Source organism: Saccostrea echinata, unplaced genomic scaffold, assembly GCF_033153115.1.
Source record: "Saccostrea echinata isolate AGI-Se365-2 ecotype Australia unplaced genomic scaffold, CSIRO_AGI_Sech_v1 ptg000009l, whole genome shotgun sequence".
NCBI lineage: Eukaryota > Metazoa > Mollusca > Bivalvia > Ostreida > Ostreidae > Saccostrea > Saccostrea echinata.
This window is the reverse complement of record NW_026889758.1, coordinates 44290001-44300485: the sequence shown is the minus strand read 5'-3', so window position 1 is coordinate 44300485 and position 10485 is coordinate 44290001. Positions and strand designations below refer to the sequence as shown.

Genomic DNA, 10485 nt, shown 5'->3' with positions numbered 1-10485 from the left:
GGTAAAACAAAGTATACAGTGTACTTACATATTACCTTATAATAAGATAAAATTATAGACAGATTTTTTTTGTGTGTGTGTGTGGAAATTACACATTTTGAAATTTGACGACAATTTTGTTGTGACATTCCATGAAACAATCTCACGTAGATCATTATGCTCTCCCAGGAACAATCAGATTGCACTTTTCAAATTCATGTCATCATGTTAAACTAGATAACATATTTCCATTTCTATTTGTTTTCTCTGTGATAACTCTTTGAAAGTTATGGAGAGTTGATTTCTCGATCATTTTAAAGGAATGCAAATTTTACCAAGCGAAAGGTAAGTAGCTAAGAAGGCCTAATATGCATGTAATTCCCGTGCAGCTGTCTTTGTGTCTGACTCTAAGGAGGCCTAATATGCATGTAATTCTCGTGCGGGTCTTTGTGTTTGACGTCAGTGGGCGGGGACTATTGAAATTGACATGTGAGGCCTCGTGTAATTTAAATCTATTAGTCTACATTTTTAAATTTCTCCAAAATATAACGGCAAAATAATGATGATGCCTGAAGTTTTCTGAAATATTAGGATTGTAAAATGATTTCATGTAATCTTTAAACTATATTAAATTTATCTTTCGAATAAGTGTGTCACATTTCCTGTCCAAATTGCCATCATTATACAACTGTCTCCTTGTATATGTACGATTTCGGAGCCAATTGTATAATGATTGCAGTTTGGACAGGGAATATGATATATGAAATTCTTATGATTTCTTAGGAAGGTGTGGCTGAAATATTCTCATAGAGATTTATCTGTGTATGAAGTTTTTTTGATTTAATCTTTTCATGAAATTCCCTTACATTGTAGATAAACTAAAAGGAAAATCGGGAAAATTAAGTTCAAAGCAAAAGGCAAGGTCTAGGCAAAACATTGCTCCAACAATCTGGATCAGTGAAATTTGATGAAAATATCCTAACAGTTTCTTTTGAACTTTTGTAGACTAGTGAGGTCAAGGTCATAGGTAAGGACAAAGATCAGAAATTAATGACATAGTTGAATTGCTTTTACCAATATACATCTTGGTAATAATATACCCAATATGTATACACCACCCTGGAGAGGGGGGGGGGGGGTAAAGAATCTCAAAAGTATTTTTTTTTATTCAGGTTAAAAGAGTTTAAGATACAATAACTTTTACTTTGCTGTCAATTAATTGAAGTAAAGTTTGTTGCTATCTTCACAGATAAAATTGTGACATACAGTATGTCCATCACGTTTCCAAAATGATTATTTCTAAAGGTTTATCAAGTGTTGTGTTCTCAAAGATGAACATATTTGTAATTAGATTTTCTGAATGGGGACATAAGAACAAATTACAGATTGACTGTGTACTCCTGAATTGACTCTCAAAACGCAAACAGATGAAGAGAGTTGGTTGTATCTTCATGTAGAGGAAACGGAACACAGCATTTCTCTTTTAATATATATAATGAAAAATAAACACAGCTTTTTTTGTAATAAGCATAATATTAAACATGAAAACACATTAAAAACAAGACAACATAAAAAAAACAACAACTGGAGATTTATATTTCTTTTAAAACAACGTTTTAGAGATTTTTAATATATATATATATATATATATATATCATAATTATTGACAAAACATGTGTCATTCTAATGTTGCCTTTAAAGACTTTTTTTTCATTCTAATAAAATTAAAATGTACTCTTCAAAGAGATAAAATGGTATATTGCACTGCACAAACTTGACCAAAAATATCATTTCTTCCATCCATCTTTCTAAGGTCATACACTAATTGACCTGTCACAGACTTTTCACAAAACACAAATTATAATTATGTATCCCAAATACAAAAGCAGAAGCATATTTTTTAAAAACAAGTATGCATAAAGTTATAAATGACATATACAAATTTTAAATTTTAAAAGATGGATTTGTTCCTAAATATAGAGAAGAAATGTGACATTTTCTTTTATTAAACAAACATCAAAGTCATTAGCAAAATTTTTTTAAAAAAAATTGATTGTAGGAATATGATTTGAAATATATTGATTGAAAGTAACAGGTAAGTTATCAAGAATAAAAAGAAAACTGGTAAACAAACAATAATTAACAAAACATGTACAAGATTGCAATAGTATTTTAGGGATAAGAAAAAAAATTGCAAACCAAAAAAAAAAGGAAGAAAGAAAGAAAAAATAAACAAACAATACATATCAGCATATAAAAGAGATAAGCAAACATTGTCAGCTTTGGCTAATATTGCACATCAATCATTTCATCCCAGTCCTCTATAAAATTGGAATGTGGAGTGTCTTTGAAATAATATCAATATTAATACATTTAAAGTTCAAAGCAAGTACCCCAGAAACAATAAATTTGAACAAGCCTACCATTCTTCACCGAATTCCTACCCCTACTCTTTATTATAGTTATTGAACAGTTCAATTCAACTAGCTCAAATTTTGACAATTTACTGAAAGGTTGTATAAAAATATACAAAATCAAAGCACTCATCTTCAAACACATTGAAATTACTTATTTAATCAAATTATTTGGTAGACAGACAGATTGCTTCATAGCTGTCTCTCTGAAACCAGGGGAAAATTGCAAAATTACATTCATCACATGAATGCAAATATCATAACATGAAATGATAAACTTCCCTCATCAAAATTCCACTGTTAATTTTCTCAGAAATGAAATGGTCTATGCTCATGTAATTTTTTATTATAATAATAACTGTTGAATCATCATTGTTTGTGGGAGCCCTTAATATAACCACAATTTACATCCCAACAACTGATACATGTATCTTAAAGAACTTATTGGTCACTGAATCTTCTGTATATACATGTACAAGTTACCCACAAAATGCATGTCCCCACTAACCAGTAAAATTTGAAATGTCAAACATTGACCCCCACAAATTCAAATGATTCCACAGTGTCACATATCAATTAACTATATGTAAAGACCTATTTAACAAAGCAGTTACAGTTGAATTATCAATGAAATTGCAAAAAACAGTTCTTGAATATAAGAATATACATGTATACCGATATATCAAATCAGTAATACTTTTTTGTTTTAATAAAGGATGAATTTGTCCATATAAATAAGTATTAAACTAATCTAATTAATTAAAATCACACTCTCTATTCTTTACAGAACTAAAGTCTGAATGCCTGCCAATGCATGGAGTACATGTTGTAAAATAGTGTATATAACAAATTGATTTTAGAAAGACATACATGCATCAGATGCCACATTTAATTTTCTGTCATGGGTCTCAAAACCAAATAAGCTAGGAATTGGCATTGGGGTCCCTGGCATTGAATTTAAGCAGACTGCTTACCCTTAAAAATACATTAATCAATCTCAGTGACATTGTTCTTGTACCAATCATAAGAAAGAGATATCTGAATAATATTGATTATTTATTTATAATAACAGTTTTTATTAGAGGTACTTTCAATAATTTCACTTCAATATTCTTGGTTGTACCTTTTGGCTTATACATGTATTTTCATTAAAAGGGGGGGGGGGGGAGAGGAGGAGGAGGGGATCACCTTATTTTAATTCTTAGCTTTTTAATACATTTCTTTATTTTCTATGACTTTTATTGTGTACTGTGAATTTCAATGCTCAGAAATTTTCAGCCCTTCTAATGCTTATTAAAAAGCTTTTCTGAATCAATTAATGCATCATGTAAAACACATAAAAAAAACTTGCACTTTCTGAGAAGTTTTTAGCCCAAACAATATAATCATCTAAGCATAGTTATAATAAAGCACTTCCTATTCCCAAACTGTTTAAAATCAATTACATTTTGCACATACTTATATTTAGTAATATTTAAAGTTCAGTATCTTTGATACTTAAGTACATATTGTTAAAAGCAATATTAAATTGATGATCAACACCAAATTGTACATACTATACATGTTCATATAGAATGCAATAAAACAAATAAATCATATTACATGTACATGTAGTTCTCAAAATACAGAAGTAAGAGTATTTACTTTTGAACAACTAAAAACAAGTTCAAATAATATTCCCATCAGATCTTATCTAATTTATAGTTAACTATGGCTTTATCAAACCGTTCAGTTTAATGAACAAGTTATGTAGACACAACCTCTTCATTACTTTCTATATGTTGACCTTTTTTCTGAGGTAGAACTCCTATCTTGTTTTCGCCTGCAGCCATGTTATGACAGTTTCACCATTCTGCTCTAGCCACTGTATGTTCATCTGAATATTTTCTAGCGCCATCTGTACTGACCTTGTTCCTGGTCCTGCATCATGTTCTTGGAAAAATTTCTGAACCTGTCAAATTTCAGATGGTTTCGGTTCATTAATGTTTGTAAATAATTTTTTTTCGTTTGCTTCTTTTGAGGAGTAGGTGGGGGCATACACTGTTTTTTTTTAACTAAATCTCCAAAATGTTCAAAAAACAAAAATAAATCAGACTGTATAAGCAGAATTTTTAGCAAGCTCGGGATCCAATTTTGGCATTATTAATGAGGATTTTGAGCATTAGCAAAACACTTGGCAATGAGTAACATAATGATGTCACATGAATGTAATTTTTGCCTGTTTGATTTGCCATAGAATTCTCAACACGTCAGTTTGTTTGAAATAAGCCTAATAAGCTCGACGTTAATAATAGCTTGAGTCCAAGTAAGATTGACAGCAAAATAACAACAGAAGAAAAATGAAATAACTAAATAATTGAAGCAGTGATTCATTTTAAAAATGGTTATCATGGGTCCAAAGGACCCCTCTTAATGACAACAATGAGTCCCCTGCCAAAATCAATGCGTCCAAATCCAAGGGGACCGTATATTAGATGTTACAGAGGAAATTCTGGTGAAATAAAAAAAAGTGTATTGCACGAAAGTGCAAATGTTTTATTGTAGCTGTGAGTGATTTATACTTTTACTATCAATTGTCCAAGTAAGAGTAATGATTTTGTGTCATAAAAATAATATATTGTCCACTGTGCACTTTGGTTCTATTTTTAGATCGTACATACGATCTCACACATTGTATCAGTCATAAAATGCACAGAAGCAGAAAGAGGTTAAAAAAAATTTAAGAAGAAATGACAAATAGTCAGAAATAAAAATGATTAAATTTTATACTTCTTAGCTTGTAAGGAAAAAACGAAAAGAAAAAAAAACAATGATACAGGTTACAGCTTAAATACGAAGGTACAAATGTATAGTATTCGCTTCAGAAACGTTCCACTGTATAGACATAATCAGTGATAATCGAACTATGCTATCTAACTTTCAAATATTTTCTGACAATTGCTTTTAACTTGAGTTGTGAAATCTGACCAGTTGTTGGCAACCTTGTAGACCTACCTGTTAAAATCGTTCATGCATATCGTTTAACACGTGGATATGATGCAATCGGTCAAGTTTTGAATCAGATTATACCGAAATAATTTAAAATAGTACATGTCCTTCTATAAATTTATTGCGTCCATTGGGATGCACATTTATTGAAATAATGCGTCCTGGGCAAAATTTGTGCGTAATTTACGCAGGACGCACATCAAAATGAATCACTGATTGAAGGATAAAACTTTCTGAGAACTAAACAGACACTTGAGAGGTGGGAAAACCCCTTCTGAAGCTTTCTTACTAAGAAAAAAGACTTTTAAAGTCTTTCAAAATGAGATCTCATTCAGAATGACAATTTCTGACCATTTTATTTATCAATTAGATATTCATTATAATAAAATAAAAAGTGCTTGTTTTGGAGGATAACAATTGGAATTGTTGAATGTTTTTGTTTTAAACAAATCTTACCTCTTCAAGATCAAACTGGGTAGAAAATTCACTTGTGCTGCCCTCTATAATGCTAGAGAGGGTGAAAGGGACATCTCCAAACCTGAAATAGAATGCATCCTCTTGAAGATCACCTATATCACTGTTTAAGCAAAGAAACTTAATTTAATATCCATACTTTTTTTGTCACTGGCTGCAGCCATTCAAAGTTGATTCCATCCAAATTCTACTATTTGAAGACACATTACACAATGGACTAGTTTGTTGCTATGTATATAATTTTTAATTCAACATTATTTAATTAATTTTTAAAATGTGCTATATAATTTTTTTAATGCATTTGTTTTGAGTTTATTGATATGATATGAAGTACAAAATGTTTTCTTTATGTGCCCATAATTTTTTTTTTCTGAAGGGAAAGTATAGTCATTTTCCATTTGGAAAAAGTTAATTTGAATTAAAACGTTTTGGAAAAATACAAATTGCATTTAAATGGTATTGGCAAACTTAATTAAATTTGTTCATGACTTTTTTCAACCTTTGTGTACATTTCTGTGCTTCCTTTTCTGTACAAAAGATAACAAGGACAAATATATGATTTATGCCCCCAAATTTCTCCCTCTAATGGAAACTTGTCCCCTTCTGTCCTATATCCCTCTCATTTATATGTAAATGTGACTTCAAAAAATCTCAGTAAAGATTCCTTTTCCTGTATACATGTAATTTCATTGGTTTATTCCCCGAATTTCTACTCACTAAAACAACTATTTAATTATCACACTCAATTAAGAGGCCCTCTAAGGGGTCCAGGTAGAGTTTACCTGCTTTACCTTGATTTAACAAAGTAGTCTAAATGAATAAATAATAATATTTACTAATAAAATTGTGTACTAAAGAAGAGATTTATTTATTAAATACTTGCTATAATTGAAGGCAATGAACAAATATTTTGTAATATAATTATGATAAATATTTTTTAAAAAAAACATTTAATATTAGTAAAAGAAATATTACAGCACAATAGATAGCATGTTTATGAATTATTTTCAAATATTACTTTTTTAACCTAAGAATTTGATGCACTTGATGCATTACTTATATCACATTTTGATATGATATGCCCCCCCCCCCCCCCCCCCAACTACTTTTTGTTGCTGTAAGGTCAAGCGCTGGCAAATTCCAGCACTTAAAAAAAAATCTAAAAATCTAAAACAGTTGGAGAAAGTCCACCCCTGCCCAGTGCCCACACACAAACACACAAAATAGGATTTTCAGGGGGTTATATTTTTATTCTTTTAATTTTACTTGTCAGATTTCTTTGGGAGGTTGCCCCTTCCCCTACTGTTTAAACCATAGCAAATATCTATATGTTAGCACCATTTTATTTACATCAAAGTTCAGACACGTAACATATCATTTTTGTAAAAGGGGAAGGGGCCCGGGCAGAAAAAAATTTACTTTTAAAAATAAAAATATTGCTTAAAATCCAAATTCAATGGGGGGTTTAAAATTCAAAATAAAGGTGTTTTTTTTTTTAATAATCGTATTTACTCTTTTTGATAAATTTTTACCAAAATAAATTATTTAAGATCTCTTTCGGGGGAACACACCATTTCATCCCAACCATTTGAATCGTTATAAAAATGAGTAATATTTCATACCATCTCCTTAGCTTCTGCCAGTTCCTTTGAACAAATCTCCACGCCAAGAGTCGGCCATCTGTATTTCCACCTACATAATTTATCACTGTTGCAATATCTTGATGTTTAATGATTTTACTGTCTAGTGCATAGTTCAGGTACCTGCAAAAATATAATCACTTGTAAACTATATGTATTAATCAATAAACTATATTGTATTAATCAATAAACATGTACATTTATTTGTCATTTTTAATGGAATTCAGTGGTTCTTCAAATATTATGTAATACATGTAACACAGTTTTAAATACTTTCTCACAGATATTGAGTTCAATCATATACATGTACCAAGTTATTCACAATGACTTGCATGACCACATGCCAAATTTATTCCAATATACATATATGTTTTAGACACAAAATCCAGGTAACATTCAAAGATTCTACACTAAAATTTCAATCTATACAACTTCCTCCATATAGTATAAATAAATTTTTTTTTTTTCAAATTGAATATTGAATATTTTCCTCATAATTTTTGGTAACAATCTTTTGCGATCATCCTCTAGGAAATTTAAATGAAATCTTTAGAGAAATACCTCGTAATTGTGGTAAATACTATACTTCTTACAGAAATGATTTCTAGCTCTTGATTGATGTTCATCTTACCTTGCAAGTATGGAGTCATCTTTAGATTTTGCCAGAGCTTTCATTAACTGTTTTTTCTTTGATGGCACCAGGATAGTTAAATATTGGTTCTTAACAAATGTCCATTCTGTTTCTGAACCATACATAACACCTGCATCAAAAATCACATCCTGCAATTCTGGATCGATTCTGAAAATGAAAGTGTAACATTTCAGAGCACTACTGAAGATTTAAGATTTATAGCCATTATATGTCTAAAATATTCCCAAATGAAATTTGTTTTCTCTGTTTTTATCAATTAATTTTAAACATTAGCATAAAAACACTTTTCCTTCTTGTACTTTTTATATTTTTTTATTTATCATTTTTTGGGGGGAGGGGGAAGGTGTGGGGGTGGGGAGGATTTCAAAGTCTGGTATTACGTTATTATCAAGCTTTAAACTGAATGATCGCCTACTTTTCCGTGTTTTGCATCCACTTTTTAAATTGATCTGTGGCTTCCTTCACAACCTCAGCATCTCCATATTCTAAAGCAACATATATAAGTAGGGAACGAAGGCGTCTAAAATGAGAAACAAAATACTTTGAATTCATCTCAAACTCTGCATAGAAATAGTTACTTTCTACTGCAAAGAAACATGAGGAACTAACTCTATGATCAAACTAAAGTATCCACAAACAAATATTATAATTTACATGTATTTTGATTTAAAACGGCAATATTAGATTACAAGAAGTGCTCCCTTTGTTTTTTTTTATTAATTAAAAACCAAAAATATACATTCCATTGATAATTAATGTCACTTTAGGAATACTTTTCAAAATCATAAGTTTTGTTTTTTTTATTTTGAGTAGTCATACTTTTATTTTCTTATTTTTATGAAATGCTTAAATGGATGTCAATTTTGTCATTAATTCATATTCGAATATTCATCATATTGAGTCGGTATTTGGAAGTAAAATTGGACGTAGACTTTTGTAGGTAAACTATAAGGAATTCTACATTTGATATTTGTCAATGTTTAAAATAAATAATTGATTTAAGTGTATACAACTGAAATATAATTTTAACTAGGGATGGCAATTTGTAATCGGTTAACTGGTTACTCGGTCGGAACGATGGTAATTGGTTAGAAAATCTGTAATCGGTTAGTCGGGAAAAAAATTAATATATGTGTAAATTTGAATACAATTTCCTGAAAATTCAATTTAAAAAATACAAATAAAATTTTTTGAAATGTTAGCATGTTCACCTATCTATTTAAGCTGATTCAGAGATAATTAAGACTCTCCAGATGGACATCGCGTGGGGATAATTCTTCACTTTTCAAGTCGTTAACTGCTGTTTAAACACATGTCGTTACCCACCCTGTCCCGTGTTTCTTTAATGATTTTAATCAAATGATCCTTGGCTTCTGTCACCCTTGCAGGTTAATGTAAACTAAACTGTACACTTTTGCATCATGTATTTAGTTTGATATTGTTGTTGTATTTTCTCTATGTTGTTTTACACAATGTAAGAATAAATTCAATTGAATTGATTATAATGTGTACATAACCTCTTCTATCCTTTGCAGTTACCTATCAAATTATATTCTAAATCAGACATCCGAAGATAAGCGATAATTCAGACTAAATTATGATTATGGTGAAAATGCAGAATGACATCTTTTCTGAAAATTTTTTAATGCATCTGCGACCTCATGATGTTTCATGGGTTTCTTATTTTTTTTTTCTCTCTCTCTCTCTCTCTTTTTTTTTTTTTGCCCATTAAAATTGAAATACAATATATGTAGTATTCTGATCATATATAAATATAAGCATAATATTACTACATGAACATCTTTATAGTCTTACTTATTTGAGTGTAGCTATGTCGAGAATTTTTGATAAGATTAACCGACTAATCGGTCGGAACTTTTTGCGGTTAACCGATTGGCAATTCTGTATTCGATTGCCATCCCTAATTTTAACAAATGATAAGTATACAGGCTCAAACTGAAGAACTAGTAATCTTACCAGGGGAAAGATTGTCGTTTATTCTTCAGTTTTAAATACACGTAATTAAGTACAATTATCTGATTAATAAGAGATATAATATAATGTTTGATACAATGTTTTGAAAATATAAACAAACACTTCCATAGACAATCCTCCTATGTCATTAATTTCCTGATAATGATTTTAAGGAGGCTGGGGGGTTAACCGTCAGATACAACTTTATTTTACAGATATGATATCTTAAGCCCTCAACTGTCATTTGGCAAAGGAAAATTTCGTACATTTTAGTTTTTAAAATTTAATCATTTTTGTATATCTTTATATGGAGCTCTCCTTCTAAAGGAGATCAATATAGTCTAACAATGGCCACAACCACCCA

General features: G+C 30.1%; 1 protein-coding gene across 1 annotated transcript in view; it reads right to left on the bottom strand.

Annotated features, from left to right (window-relative positions):
- Positions 1–1951: 1951 nt before the first annotated feature.
- The window catches only part of LOC133182617 (endoplasmic reticulum aminopeptidase 1-like), a 27856-nt gene continuing 19322 nt past the window's right edge, over positions 1952–10485 (bottom strand). The window contains exons 15-19 of the mRNA XM_061317464.1: positions 8563–8667; positions 8127–8294; positions 7478–7618; positions 5838–5919; positions 1952–4344 (exon numbers count right to left, since the gene is read on the bottom strand). Coding sequence (XP_061173448.1) covers positions 4201–4344; positions 5838–5919; positions 7478–7618; positions 8127–8294; positions 8563–8667 — 640 coding nt within the window. The 3' untranslated portion in view covers positions 1952–4200. The remainder of the gene's footprint in view (positions 4345–5837; positions 5920–7477; positions 7619–8126; positions 8295–8562; positions 8668–10485) is intronic.